This window comes from Enhydra lutris, unplaced genomic scaffold (assembly GCF_002288905.1).
Source record: "Enhydra lutris kenyoni isolate GAN:26980312 unplaced genomic scaffold, ASM228890v2 scaffoldscaffold5, whole genome shotgun sequence".
NCBI lineage: Eukaryota > Metazoa > Chordata > Mammalia > Carnivora > Mustelidae > Enhydra > Enhydra lutris.
Genome location: NW_019154089.1, coordinates 1,902,899 through 1,917,678, shown reverse-complemented (window position 1 = coordinate 1,917,678; position 14,780 = coordinate 1,902,899). Strand labels below are relative to the sequence as shown.

Genomic DNA, 14,780 nt, shown 5'->3' with positions numbered 1-14,780 from the left:
TACATTTCTTAAAACTCAAAATATCCCATCTATAGTCAATGGAAACTATTTCACAATGACTCCTGAGTCCTTCAAACAAGATCCTACCAGCCTTTGAGAGCTTCCTTGCTTTCTATCATGATAAGATATTCACTATCATTTTGTACACGTCTTACTACAGACTTGACATCAGCAATTTCTCCAAAAAATCATGGTTCCTTTTAGTGGCAAATGCAATTTTAGACAGAAATGGTATTTAGAAAATACAATGTAGAGTAAGAGTTGCTCATTGGTATTGGGTTTATTTTTTTATCTAGATCCTTTCAGAGGACAGAGCTCCCCATCCCCACAAATACACTTTTAAGGAAAAAAATTCATCGTGAGTTTTTACTAGTACTTCCAATTCAAAGTCAGCAGTAAGGGGGATTTTATACAATCTCCAATTTTACATTAGTATTTCCCTTCTGTTGTGTTGAAAATCCTGCTTCTCAGAGAAACTAGCATAATTATTCATCTGCTTTATCCCACAACTCAGTCTCAGAATAACAACACCAACACTTCCATCAACAGTAAGATGTCTGAAGTTTTGCAGGCTTTTTTTGTCTTTAGGATATATCTGAATAGAGACATACAAATTATTAGGTTGTAAAATCATACAAAATAGTTCTCTCTGTGGGCTTATGCCACCAATTCTATAAATAGATCCAAACATTTCATTTAGCTCTTGATTTTTACATTCTGAGTTTAAGACTATATATAAAATAGAGCATAATTAGAAAGTCCCTCTCCCTATAACCTTCTATTCTTCATTTTTTTTAAAATATAAGCGTATCACAATTAATTGCAGTTATTCACACTTGACCTTTTTGTCATTTAATATATCCTAGAACATGTAACAGTAGAAATGGTATGTATTATATAGAAATATTCTTCGATCTTTTCTACGACCATGTAGTACTCCATGAAATAAGTTATACAGTTCATTCGTCAGTTTCCTACTGATGGACATTCCCATCTTTTGCTTTTACAAACAGTACTATGATGACTAAACCTTCAAAACACGTATCTTTTTATATTTTTACCAATGTATTCTCAAGGCAGAATTCTGGGAATATAAGTATCATTTCAGGGGAAGAAAATATATACAATTTTGCTAGGTACTGTCCAGTTTCCTTCAATAAGGACTGTACCATTTTGGTGGAATTCCACCAGCAATGCTTGAGAACCTATTTCCTGACAACTTCACAAAAAACGTAAGCTATCAATTTTTGGATTTCTGCCAATCTGATAGGTGACAAACAGTATCTCGGTGTAGTTTTAATTGGTTGGTTTTTTTTCTGCTTATGAGTATTTTTTCCACGTGGCTAAGCTATTTACACTTTTTAAATTCTGTGAACTGTGTGTGTCTAGCTCATTTTCTATAGGGTTATTAATTGTGTTTATTCTCTATTTTTAGGTGCTCTTTATAAATATTACGAGTATTAATGCTTTATCTATAAGTTGCAAACATTTTTTCTAGTTCATTATTTATTGAGACCATTTTAGACTAAATTCATAGCTTGACTATTTTCAGGCTATAAAAGGAATAGGAGTTCCAGCCTAAATGCACTGTAGGGCTGGCTTGGGTGAAGAATTTTATGGGGAATTTTTCTCCCTTCTCTTCAAAGCCAAATTGTTTTAGTATCTCCTTTTGGATAGAAATTTTCATTTTTCTGATTCTTCTTTTCATGGATTGTAGGCTTTGTCTCCTGTCCCCCAGCTTAGAGAGCCATGAAATCAAAACTCTTGGCCACTAGGGAATGGCAGCATCCCCAGGAGAGTTCTAAGTTTCACTTTTCTGTATCTTTTGGGATTTGTGTTTTCCATTGTATTTGTCTTTAGGACTTCTCTCATTTTCTTGCAGGGCCACCACACCACATAGACTATGATGTTATTAATTTCCCCCTTTAGTTATACAAAACAGTGGCCCTACAGTTTGTTAGATCAACTGAGTATTTAAGGAAAGATTGAAAAAAAAATTTTTTTAAGATTTTGTTTATTTATTTGGCAGAGAGAGACACAGCAAGAGAGGGAACACAAGCAGGAGGAGTGGAAGAGAGAGAAGCAGGCTTCCCACCAAGCAGGGAACCCGATGCAGGGCCCAATCCCAGGACCCTGGGATCATGACCTGAGCCGAAGGCAGACGCTTAATAACTGACCCACCCAGGCACCCTGAAAGGTTTAAATATTCAATCCAGCATCTTCCAATCTTCTTCTTTTTTTTTTTTTTAAGATTTTATTTATTTACTTGACAGAGAGAGAGAGAGAGGTGGAAACAGGCTCTCTGCTGAGCAGAGAACCTGATGTGGGGCTCTACTCCAGGACCCTGAGATCATGACCCTGAGCCGAAGGCTGAGACTTAACCCACTGAGCCACCCAGGCACCCCATCTTCCAGTATTCTGAACCAAGAATGCTCCTTGGAAAATATAAACCATCACTTGCTAGATATAGAAGTTCTCCAGTTCTGTTTTGTTACTTATCACTTAAATTTTAATTATAAATATAATATAGATTCATTGGAACAAAAATGTAACGAAACAGAAAAGAAAAGGAAAAGCTTCCCTGCTGTTAGGAGCTTGATTCCTCCCACCGACTTTTGGTGGTTTCAGCTTTCATGTTGACCATTTAGTTTGTACCACGAATTGTTCTAAAACATACCCTCTATAAAGTTCTGTGGGTCCCATAGAATTGGGAACCAGTTTCCAATCGCAAGAAGCTTTCATTTCTATTAGGGAAAAGGAAAGAACTGGCATACACAGAGAATTAGAGGTATTTAAGAATCAGTTTAGAAGTCCAGACAGCAAACACTAATAAAGTTGAAAAGTTAGAACTTTGTGGGCTGGAGTTACACAAGGAACAAATTAAGAAGGAGGTAGTCAATAAATGAAAAAATTTGAAGGCAGCCACACAGAGGATGTGGAGGAGTCAGGGGCACATCACGGAGATAGATTCAAAAGAAATACTGAAAGGACAAGTTCATTAAGCAAAGTGGTGCCTCCCTCACCAGAATGAAGTCTTGGTTTCTGCATTTGTCCGGGTGGCTGGTCAGGCTTAGAGCTCATTTTCTATTTGTCATTAATTGCCATTTGAGAAAAGGTATGAGAGGGGCGCCTGGGTGGCACAGTGGGTTAAAGCCCCTGCCTTTGGCTCGGGTCATGATCCCAGGGTCCTGGGATCGAGCCCCACATCGGGCTCTCTGCTCAGCGGGGAGCCTGCTTCCTCCTCTCTCTGTCTCTGCCTGCCTCTCTGCCTACTTGTCTGTCAAATAAGTAAATAAAATCTTAAAAAAAAAAAAAAAGAGAAAAGGTATGAGACTTTGAACACAGCTTTAAGAGTGATGGCTATCCAACCTCCCTGGGTCAATTTTGGCTAATATACTCATCAATTTATCAGATATAAAATGGTTTCAACACCTCCCTGTCACAGGAGGAGTGTGAACAGTTAGCTCCTGGAGTCAAGAGGTCAGAACTAGTCCTAGGGGTTGTCAGACCTGGATTTCTATCAAATGTTGGCATCTCCAATGCCTGACCTCATCCCAATCTTGAACCTTCAATTTTCTGGACCTTCAGCCACGGGTGGGGGACACATTCTTATTTCCACAACTTTAGATCTTAAAGGGTCAAGCAACGGTATCTGAATCATCCACTATTGCATCATTAATCATAATGGCACTCACCACTCAGCCCCCATATGCTATCTGGAGAAACACTTCATTTCCTAGGTATGAGTTTTTTTTTTCTTTTATTTCTTCATTCATTATTTCCTAGTTTTCAGTTCAAGGTTCTGTACTATATACTAGGGAGACAAGATGAAGATAGAGAACAAATCCTATCCTTCTCATACAGTCTAAGGTCATCAACAATAAACTGGTAGGGGTGCCTGGGTGGCTCAGTCGGTTAAGCATCTGATCCCTGATTTCAGCTCAAGTCACGATCTTGAGGTTTTGAGATCAAGCCCTGCATGAGGCTCATGCTGGACTTGGAGCCTGCTTGAGATTCTCTCTCTCCCTCTGCCTCTCCCCAACCTCCCAGAAAATTAAATAAATAAATAAAAATAAACAGGTAATCAAACAAAGATGTTACTGGAAATTGAGATGAATGCTGTGAAGAATTTATGCCACAGTTCAGAAATTTTATTAATATGAATGTTTAATTACAAGTAACAAAACAAAAACTACCAGTGATTTCTAAAAAACAAAGATGTTTATCTCTCACAACAGAAGTCTGGAAATAGCTGGCTCCTAAATCAGTATAGTGGCTAAACTATATCATAATGGACCTAGTCTCCCTTGTCTTCTCCCCTCTATTGTTTATATTTCTCAGCATGTTGGCTTTTTGTCCTTGTGCTTCTCACCTCACGTGTCTAAGCCAGCTGCTGAGGCTCTAAGACAAATGCAGTCAAGGCATGAAGGAGTAGGCAGGGTCTCCTTACTATCTCTCTTTCTATAAGAAAGCAAAAAAAGCTTTCTAGAAGCCTTCTCAAGAAACATCTCTTTACATCTCTTTGGTCAGAACTGGGTCACATGCCCATCGCTAAATCAATCTACACTCACAAAGAATGAGATTACTGTTTTTGGTTCAGATTATTCATTTCCTAGCACTGGGAGAGGGAACCCCCTCCCTGAAACATGTTGCTATCCTTACAATATCAAGGTTCCTTAAAATATATTTTTAAAAAGGCAAATAGTTTTTAGTAGACACAATAGTGAAAATAAAAATCCAAAGATTCATTCACCAACTAAACAAGTAAAATGGGACAAAGACGACTCAAATATCCCTCAAAAGTTTTCAGCCTGGGTAACTACGACAATCATACTACCAAGAATAGATAAGAGAACGTGGGAGGGAAAACCTAGTTTGTTAGAGAGACAAAAATTAATTCCACTTTCTTTTCCTTGAGTTTGAGGTACAGTCAGACAGTCTGGTAGAAATGGAGAATGCAACTTGAGAGGAAAAGCTGGACTTCAACATAGATATTGGAATCATCCACAATGAGGCAGGATTTGAAACACAGGAATAGACAGAACCACTGGGAGAGAAAAGGGAAAATGCCAGAAAAAAATCTTGGTGAACAGCTATAATTAGGAGACAGTAAGATGATGAAGTTGCCATAAAAGGTAAGGAAGAGGGAATAATTAATTCCAGAGATACAAGAACCAAGGGACCATAATCACATGGCAGCCAAGGAGTAAAGTTTCTTCTTTTTTTAAAGCTTGTAAGTATTCTCTAGAAGTGGCACTCAAACCCGTAACCCTAAGATCAAGAGTTTCATGCTACACTGACTGAGCCAGTCAGGCACCCCAAGAAGTAAAGTTTTCAAAGGAATATACTGGTTGACATTGCCGACTGCTACACAGATGTTAATGATTCCAAAATACTCTTGAAAAATTCAAGGAACAGTAGGAAAATAATGGTCATGTGCACTTACTTGAATCCCTTTTTGCCTATTCTTTCGAGGACGTTGGAAGGGAAGGAAAATATAGGTTGTCATGTTGGAGGCAATGTTAAGGTAGTAGTGGGAAGGGGTCAGTGGGTAACTGGGAACATTGTGGACAAAGAGGAAGGAGCCTAGAAAGAGGGAAAAGGGGTGAGAAGCACTAATGGAATGGGAAAACAGGAAAACGTGCAGAGGCTAAAGGTCATGATAAGGCTAAAAACTAGATTCGACAGGAGAGATGAAAATATGAATATGGAGGTGGTCAGTGAACATGAGATGTTGACATAAATGGGTAATGAATTTCAAGATATCTAGCAGATAAAAGAAGTAAAAATAAAGGTCAATACAGGTGAGAGCATTAATGCCCAGCAAACTCACAAAACCCATCAAGAAGGAGAGCACTAAAATTCACTAAGGACACCACGAAATCTGGAAGTTGGAGGTCAATAGATGGAAATGGGAGTTGGTGAAAGGACACTGGCCCAGTGGTTAAAAATGAATTGGTAAGGGGCACATGGGGGGCTCAGTCAGTTAAGTGTCTGATTTCAGCTCAGGTCATGATCCTGGGGTCCACAGATCAAGACCCACATCAGGCTCCCTGCTCAGTTCCTCTCCCTCTGCCTGTCATTCCCTCTGCTTGTGCTGTCTGTCAAATAAATAAATAAAATCTTTGTTAAAAAACGAATTGGTAAAACGTTAGTGGGAAGAGTATCACTGAGGAAACCAGAGAGCCAACAAAGCATGGGATAAGGGGGTGCAGGGTCTGGAGTCAGGGAGACATTCATTTTATAGAGAGATGTAACTAACACAAAATCTGCTAAGGAGGTTCCAAGGCAGATGCCAAGAAGAGAGGCTAGAACAGAATCCTATTCTGGGGATCCATCATAACAGAACATAACTGCAGTGTGACTGATGGCACATGTACATCCTTTTTCGCACCAGGCACAGGTCCATGACCCCTGCAAACTATGGACAGTTCAAACAAAAGTACTGCATTCAATGAGAACCTACAATCCCATTTAATTGCATAATAATGCATACATATGCAGATGAGAATGTGAGTTACTAAAGATGAATATAGAACATGAGAAATGATGGAGACAGGGGCATGAGAGCAAAAGCCAGGGCTCCCTGGGGCAAGCACACCAGTTTCTTGATAATTTAACTCCTGACAATTAAATGGTAAAGGCTACATATAGGGAGATAAGAGATAAAAATAGGCAGCTGGTAGTTTGGCTGAGAAGCCAAAGTACTCTTACTTTGAGAAATAAAACCAAAACCAGATTACAGAAGGCTGCAGGCCCTCTGAAATTCACAAGACCTTTGTGAGACTTCTCACACATAGAAGCACAATGACTTGTCCAGGACTCCAAGATTCCTGGTAGGTCAGACTGTAGACAGTACAGACAGGTGACCTCATGAGATGTTATCAGGTCAGGGAAAGGCCAATGAAAATAAATGACTTAAAGAAGAAAGGAGGGGGAATGGAGAGAGAGAAGGCAAGAGGGGGGACATGGAGGGTGAGGGGAAGGGGCAGTGAGATGGGGAAGCAGGGAAGAAAGGAAAGAAACCATGAAAAGATGAAGCTGTCAAAGGCATCAGACCCCATTCTCCTTATCTCCGCATATCTTCTTATGCAAGAGCATGACCTGCCTTACACAAAGGCAACAAACAGCAGAAAATGAGTGTCTGTGACCCCTAAATTAGTGTGAATAATATTTAAATAAGGAAACAGACTATTTCAGGAGCCATGTAACATTCAGTGGCCACGCCAATTACATTTATGTCAACTCTTTCTTCTTGATCTTGGAATAATTGCTTCATGGTTAACACCAGGCAAGATATCTCTTTATCTACAGAATTGTGTGTGGAGGCTTTATTAAGCAATTAATCCAAGTAAGCAAGTAAACACCCTCATGATGCATCAAAATTAGCTCCGAGAAATATATGTGGTAGAACATAAGCAGAAAAGAAAATCAGGAAGATAAAGATTCGTACTGTGAAAACATAAGAAGTAAAAATTGCCTTATAGTGGAAACTCATAGTAAAAAGAACACATGGTGAATACAATGATGTTATACCACTCATCACTGACAGGAGCTCTATAAGCTTTTTCACGGTACCTGTATGTTACTTCATGTTCACTCAACCTTATCAAATACAGAGAATGGCTATCACTGCCTTTAGTTAACAGATGAAAAGGTGAGGCTCAGTGAAATCACTTGTCCATGCATAAATGGTCAGTAAATAACAGACACTAGACTTGAACCTGGATTTTCTGACTCTTGGTGCAGTGGTCTGCCTGGTTCTCCCATATACTCAAACATCTGGACTGAATGAGCAGTATTCCTACCCATTAGCAGAAAACTAGAAGGAATGCTATCTAAATAACACCCCCAAACCCTGGAACTCCATGGTTCCATGCTCACTATCCCTTGAATGCCCTCTTGACAACGAGCAACTTCATCCAATCACACACTGTGTGTGTGCATGCATGCGTGTGCACACACACACACACTGTAGGCTTGGGACAGGTAGGGAGCTATAAAATCAACACTTAGGACATTAGGAGTCAATAATGAATATGAGACCAGAGCACGGAAGCTTGCTTCTCTGCATAGAAAGAGTTACCTTGCACCAACTTCCTCTGTGCATAAAACACTGACATTTTCATGTTTAGGGAGCCTGCTTTTGGCTTCCAAAAGCTCTGGCGCCATACCATGCCATCACTGTAACTGTCCTCCAGTGGGCCATCAAAAGCCCAGCTAGAATGTTTTGAGTACAGCAGCTCGCTTGTCACCAAAACACTAAGTTGCGATATTTTATATTTATCTCTATTTAAATTTTAGTGATGCTACATAAATGTTAACATGGTCTTATGCTAATACATCATGGATAAGTCTTAATAACACTACATACTGGCACACCCCTGGGTGAGTTATAGCCTGCTAAACAGGCCTAATGCATGCCTCTCAAGTCACTTGGTTAGTCTCCTTTAAATAAGATGTGACATCAAAATGTTACTGTTTCCCCCAGGAAATGTGTTTCCAGAAGCAATGGCAAGGGACATGTAGGATAATTTGCTCATCTCGAAAATGGAAAGAAGGTACTTGGGATTAGAGGAAAGAATTTTGAAAAGAGTCTGGGGAGAGAGGTTAATAATGTTTGATTTAGTTATTTCATGACTTGAGAAATAAAAAGTGAGCTTCCATAAGTTCTCAAGCCTCTGAAGCCATAAGGATAAGATGCTGGACTTCAGTCTAGGGCTGAAATCACAGCGACCTATGACAAACTTACAGATTCTCCACCCTTCCAGTAGACGTACAGGCAAACATCTCCTTGGGCTTCCTGAGAGACTGTCTGGGTGTGTTAGGTGAGACCAAGGTAGGCAGAGTGCCCTGGAAGCCACAGCCTACACTGTCAAGAACATAACCACAGGATAACCAGGGCTTGAAGATCCAAGCAGGTTAATGATAAGGGGCACGAAGGCCTGCAGAGTCCTCAGCCTCCCCATGGAAAGATTCTTCCAGCCTTACCAGCTCTGCCCCTCAATTTACTGAGAAAAAACCCAGCAGCCTTTCACGGTGAGGAGGTACCAGTCTGAGATTCTGATTAAGTAACAATAAGCATGGATGAAAGACAAAGAAAATCTTTTCAAAACAAAGCCTACAGGGGCGCCTGGGTGGCTCAGTGGGTTAAGTCACTGCCTTCGGCTCAGGTCATGATCTCAAGGTCCTGGGATCTAGCCCCGCATCAGGCTCTCCGCTCAGGGGAGAGCCTGCCTCCCCCCTCTCTCTGCCGGGCTCTCTGCCTACTTGTGATCTCTCTGTCAAATAAATAAATAAAATCTTTAAAAAAAAAAACAAAGCCTACAATGGCAAAAATGTTTACAATAGCCTTTGTCCTGCAACATCGTAATCCCTGCACCCTAGCAAAGCAACCCCTCATAGCTACTACCCATGCCCTTACACCAAGAATCAGAATACTGACTGGTTCCTATTTTAGAAGCACAAATAGTCCTAAGAGCAGATTTTCAAAAATTAAAGGAACTATGGCTCCAATGGACCAACTACAGCTTGAAGACATCTTGACTTTTTTAGTATTATGATGTGGTGCCCAAACATCTTTCTGTATCCACTCTTAAGAGATGCTGTATCCCCACTTCTCTTACCTTATCACTCTTCTAGCATAAGCCGGACTAACTAAAATTTAAACAAATCCCAACCCAAAGAGTACAAATACCTGACTGCATGTTGATTGGTACCACACAATAAGGAGAAGGCATATATTCCCCCCACAAAGCCCTTCTGGGTCAGATTCAACATTTATTCATTACTAGATGTAGCTTCTAGATACATCTACTAGATGTAGATTGCAAAAGGATCAACTCTTAAGAGTTCATTCCCTTCCACTCAACCAGCTATGGGTGGTCTAACTTTTTATTAGCTCTGAACGCAACAGAGAATGTGATCTAAAATTCATTATTCTATGTCCATAAGATGAGAGGGAACACAGAGTCACACACGGTAACAACATGGTGAAAATGCTTATCTACTTGGATAAGGACAGAATCAAATTCTTACCCTAGTTTCATTAGGATTACAATGAAATGTGGATAGGGATATGCAAGACTTCAAGTGTAACCTTTCTCCAGGCCAATCAGGCCAAAAGTAAAGCTAGACGTCACCTGAAGGGTCCTAACAATCCTGGCCAATGGGATGTCCATCCATGCTGCTCACCTGGAAAAGGCAGCTCCCAGCACAAATGCAGCATACTCCTTCACCAGGGGCTCTGTGCTGTTCAGCCCATTGATCACCACTTGAAGGCCACCAAAGGAAAGCAGACCCTGTGCATTATCCATCTGCAACAAAGGCACGGCTTAGTATATACAGCCATCAAGCAAAGAAAAGCCCTTCTTATTTATTGCCTTTCTTTTGGTAAGTATTCAAAAAACCCCAAAAAAGTCAAGTAAAAAGTAATGGTGGCCATTCTGACCAACTAGAAAAGATCTGTAGTAACAAATTAAATTCTTAAATTTGAGACTTCCAAATTCATCTAACATGATTGATGAGCACCTGCATGGGAAATGGTCGACATGGCACCTAGCTTTTGCTTATGCCAAATGTGTCCTGGAAAAATTCTATAACCATCATGAATCACAAAGCTTGCTCCTAACAAGCTGCTAACACAAAGATCTGGCATCATCAGGACTTCTAAATGGTGTCATGCTTCCGGTTCATGTCCAGTCCTAGTTTGGGGAATGGAAGCAGCAAACACTTAAAAAAAAAGAAGTCCTCTCTCTTCCTCACTTCATACAATCTAAGGCTGACTGACTCTGTGGACATTCATGATAAAATTTGCACGGAATTCTCTCTCTCAAAGGTGGTTCTCTAGGCCTGAGTTACTGGCTAGTGGCTATTATTGGAGAGTGCAAAACATACCCATAATCAAATAAAATTCTATCAAATGGCACTGGTCTAGGCTACCCTTTCAGGTCAAAAGCTCCAAGGACAGTCTAAAGTATTTCCCTTTTATTCTATAGGGTATTTCACTCCCCAGGCTTTCTTAGTTAGTATCCTAGAACAAGAAAACTTGTTCAGAAAGGTCACTGGATCCTATTTTCTCCATGTAGTACTACAGTCTCCCTTGGAAACACCTCTGTTGCTACAAAGACTGCCTCTTGCCCACAGTCTGATCCCACTCTACGAATCATCAGGAAAATGTAGAAAGCTAGCCCAACACCGTGACTGCTATCCACCTTTTCCTCCAGATGCCTCCGTTTCCTATCTGACTGGGCCCTTCCAAACTAGACAAAGACTGTAACAGAGAAATTGAGTTTGAAGGACTTTGACTCTGCCTGTTTCTGGGTAGACCTAGACTGTTTTCATCACTTATAAGATCATTTTTATATATTCTGATATAATCTCCATAAGAACAGGGGTTTTTTCTGCCTGTCCATTGTTATAGGCCCAGTGATTAGAACAGTGCTGAGCAATACTTAGGTGCTCAATAATATACTTAGGTGAGTAAAAAAGGCAACCTGGGGTATCTGTGCCAACAAAATGGATGGGTCCTTGGTACCAGAAACCCGAAGAGATGGCCAATCCAGGGTCCTGAAGTTTGGAGTCTGCTCTGCTATCTGGGCCCCCAAGTCAGGGCTGGGATTTTTCCATCTCAATCTGTCCTTATGAAGAGTTATTACTGGACCACAGGCCAGCCAAATAGGGAGACTCAGAGCTGGGTGTTTGGCTGAGGTAAGTACAATAATACCTCATGAGCCTTCCCTTCTCACAGTTTTAAAATCTAAGAACTCACTGCCTCTTTTTGATCCCCTCCCCCAAGTTTTCTGGATAACAAAGCCATGGCTCAGAGTCCTGTCATGCAATGCCTGGGGTGGCTACTTGTCGAAGCTGGTAGGAACTCCTAATGGAATGGCTGCCAGTCTGACAGCCCCAAAGCAACACAGAGTCACAGAGGTTCTGTTGCAGATGTAGTTTATCTTCATTACTACAAAGACAATTCAGGGGATTATAAATTCTAACATTTATATAAGCCTCTCAACCTTTTCAATATGTTTTCTCACTTGTTATTTCACTGAAAACGAGGAAGAAAAGAGTCATTCTGCCCACTGTACACACAGAAGATCAAGCTCCAAAATCTGGGCCCTGCTCAGTATCACACAGAAGTCATGATCAGGGCCCAGGTCTGCAGCTCCACATCTGGGTCTAGGGCCACAGGTTTCCCCAGGCTACCTTCAGGACGGGGTGAGACAGGTGGATAGAAACTCAAGGTAGAGGGAGGGAGTGTATGAGGAAGGACACAGTAGGAACTGTGCCAACACTCCAGAGGAAAAGAGAGAACCAGAGCACTGGCCAGACAATCAGACAACAGGAAACAGAGAAAGGGAGACATTGAGGAAAGGCAACATACCATGCTGCCCTGTGGTATGTTGGGCAGACAGAAGCTGCACCTCATAAGTAACTCACAACCATTTTCTAAACATACACGTATGCTTTTTCACAAACCCTGTTTAATATTCCAATATGGCAGGAGCGTCTGAAGAGAGCAAGTTAAGCCTCACCAGAGAACTGGTTCTTGGTCTGACCTAGGACTGAGTCAGGTGATGTTGAAGAAACAGTTTACCCCACTTCATAATCCATGAAAGCAGAATAGGACGTCACCCTAGAGGTAACACTGCCAGATAACCACCAGACTTGCATGAAAAAAAAAAAAAAAAAACATTTTGTCAGGGCCCTGCTGGCCTCCTGTATACTCATTCCCCTCTAGGTATAATCAGCTCTCTAGTCATTTGGCCTTTCATGCTCAGCTAAAGGAAGAGTCTGTAGAAACCTGATACCTAAGATCCACCCAAGTATGTTAAATGAGAAAAAATAAAAGCTGCCAAGATCAGAGCAGGACTAAGTTGGCCAATAACCCCTAAGATCCTTAATTCTTTAAATATCTGTAACAGAAAAGCTGTTGGAATTCTTGTTTTTCACCCTGAAGAGAAACACAGGAAAGAGGAAAGAGAACTCAGGCCCACTTTTTCTCTAAGAGGATCATAGACCTGCTATTTGAGTCCTGAGAAACAGTTAGGAGCAAAGGAAGAAGATGAAGAGGCCGCATCATAATTCCTGCAGATACAGTATACACTCATCCTCTCTCACCACAAAGGCTGGCAAAATCCTAAAGAAAGAAAGAATGTCTTTTAGCCTAGTTTATAGAGAACAAGGACACAGTCATGAGTGGGAGGATGTTGAAGATCTGTGTCTTGATGAGGATCTTAAACAAGCTTTTGATTATGATTACACAGTCTTCCTGGGCCACCATCGTCCCTAGTCTGAATTATGGCAATAGCTTTCTATCTGGTTTCTGTGCCCACACCCCCTGCCTCCAGTCTAATTCTCAACAAAGCAGGGAAAGGGATCCTTTAAAAGTAAGTCAGAGCAAGTTGTTTTTCTGCTCAACAGCCTTTAATAACGTCCAGTTTCATATTTGTTTCCATGGTTGACAAGGCAGATCATGATCTTCCCTCATTATCTGACTGAGCTTCATCTATGTCCCTTTCTCATCTCCTGAGATGCTCCTTTCCCATACTGCCAATCCTTACCATTAACTACTTTTTATTTGCCCATAGTATTTATCAACTTTATTTTTTTTATTATTTTTTTAAAGATTTTATTTATTCATTTGACAGAGAAAGAGAGAGATCACAAGTAGGCGGAGAGGCAGGCAGAGAGAGGGGGAAGCAGGCTCCCTGCTGAGCAGACAGCCCGATGCAGGGCTCGATCCCAGGACTCTGAGATCATGACCTGAGCCGAAGGCAGAGGCTTTAACCCACTGAGCCACCCAGGTGCCCCGTATTTATCAACTTTAAACACAACACCCATAATTTATTTATTAGTTATGTTTATTATCTGTCTCCACTAGAAGCTAAGCTCCACAATTTTGTTCACAGATGTATTTTAAGTGCCTGGAATAGCTCTTGGGACTTAACAGGGATGCAATAAATTAATTTACTTAAACAAATGACTTCTCTTATTGCTTTTCCTTAGATCTACCTAATAGATCTTTTTGAGCTTCATTCAAATGATTCCAGTATCCTAGGAGAGACAGAGTGACCAAAAGGTTAAGAGCACTGGTTAGGGTCAGACAGACCCTCTTGCAAATCCCAGCTCTACCACTCACTAACTGGATGACCTTGGGCATTATCAGGTGTGACCTGTGTCTCAGTTGCCTCAGTGATAAAATGGAACTAGAAACAGCACCCACTCAGAAGGCAGCTGTGGAAGTCAATAAATTGGTTTGTACAAAACACTGGAATAAGTGCCTTCTCTGTAACAACGCTCAATAAATATTAACTATTGTAATTATGGCACAAGTGTGATCAGTCCTTTCCCTGCTGCAAACTCTCCAATGGGTCTTAAAATCAAGGATAAAATCATAAAGAGCACAATACTCCCAATTCCACCTCTCTTGACTCTCTAACCTTCCCACTTTATCTATGCTATCGTATCTAGTATTTCCTAGGTCCTTAATCTCTCCAAGCACTTCTCAACCTCAAAATCTTTGCACATGCTCTTCCTCTGCCTGTGGTACTCTGATTTAAGGGCTGGCAAATGTCTTCAAGGGGTCTGACAGTAATGATTTGTGGCTTTGTGAACCACGGGGTTTCTGTCACAACCCTTCAACTCTTCACTGTAGCATAGAAACAGCCCAAAACAACAGAACAATACATAAAGAAATAGATGTGGCTGTGTCCCAGTAAAACTTTATCTACAAAAGCCTTCTTCAACACCTCTGACTAGGCTAAGTTCCCCTGTTA

General features: G+C 40.9%; 1 protein-coding gene across 3 annotated transcripts in view; it reads right to left on the bottom strand.

The window, feature by feature from the left end:
* The window catches only part of LOC111141025 (SIL1 nucleotide exchange factor), a 224,463-nt gene that overhangs the window by 68,021 nt on the left and 141,662 nt on the right, over nt 1–14,780 (bottom strand). For all 3 annotated transcript variants that reach the window (XM_022493351.1, XM_022493352.1, XM_022493350.1), the window contains exon 7: nt 10,195–10,316. In XM_022493351.1, the coding sequence (XP_022349059.1) occupies nt 10,195–10,316 (122 nt within the window). The remainder of the gene's footprint in view (nt 1–10,194; nt 10,317–14,780) is intronic.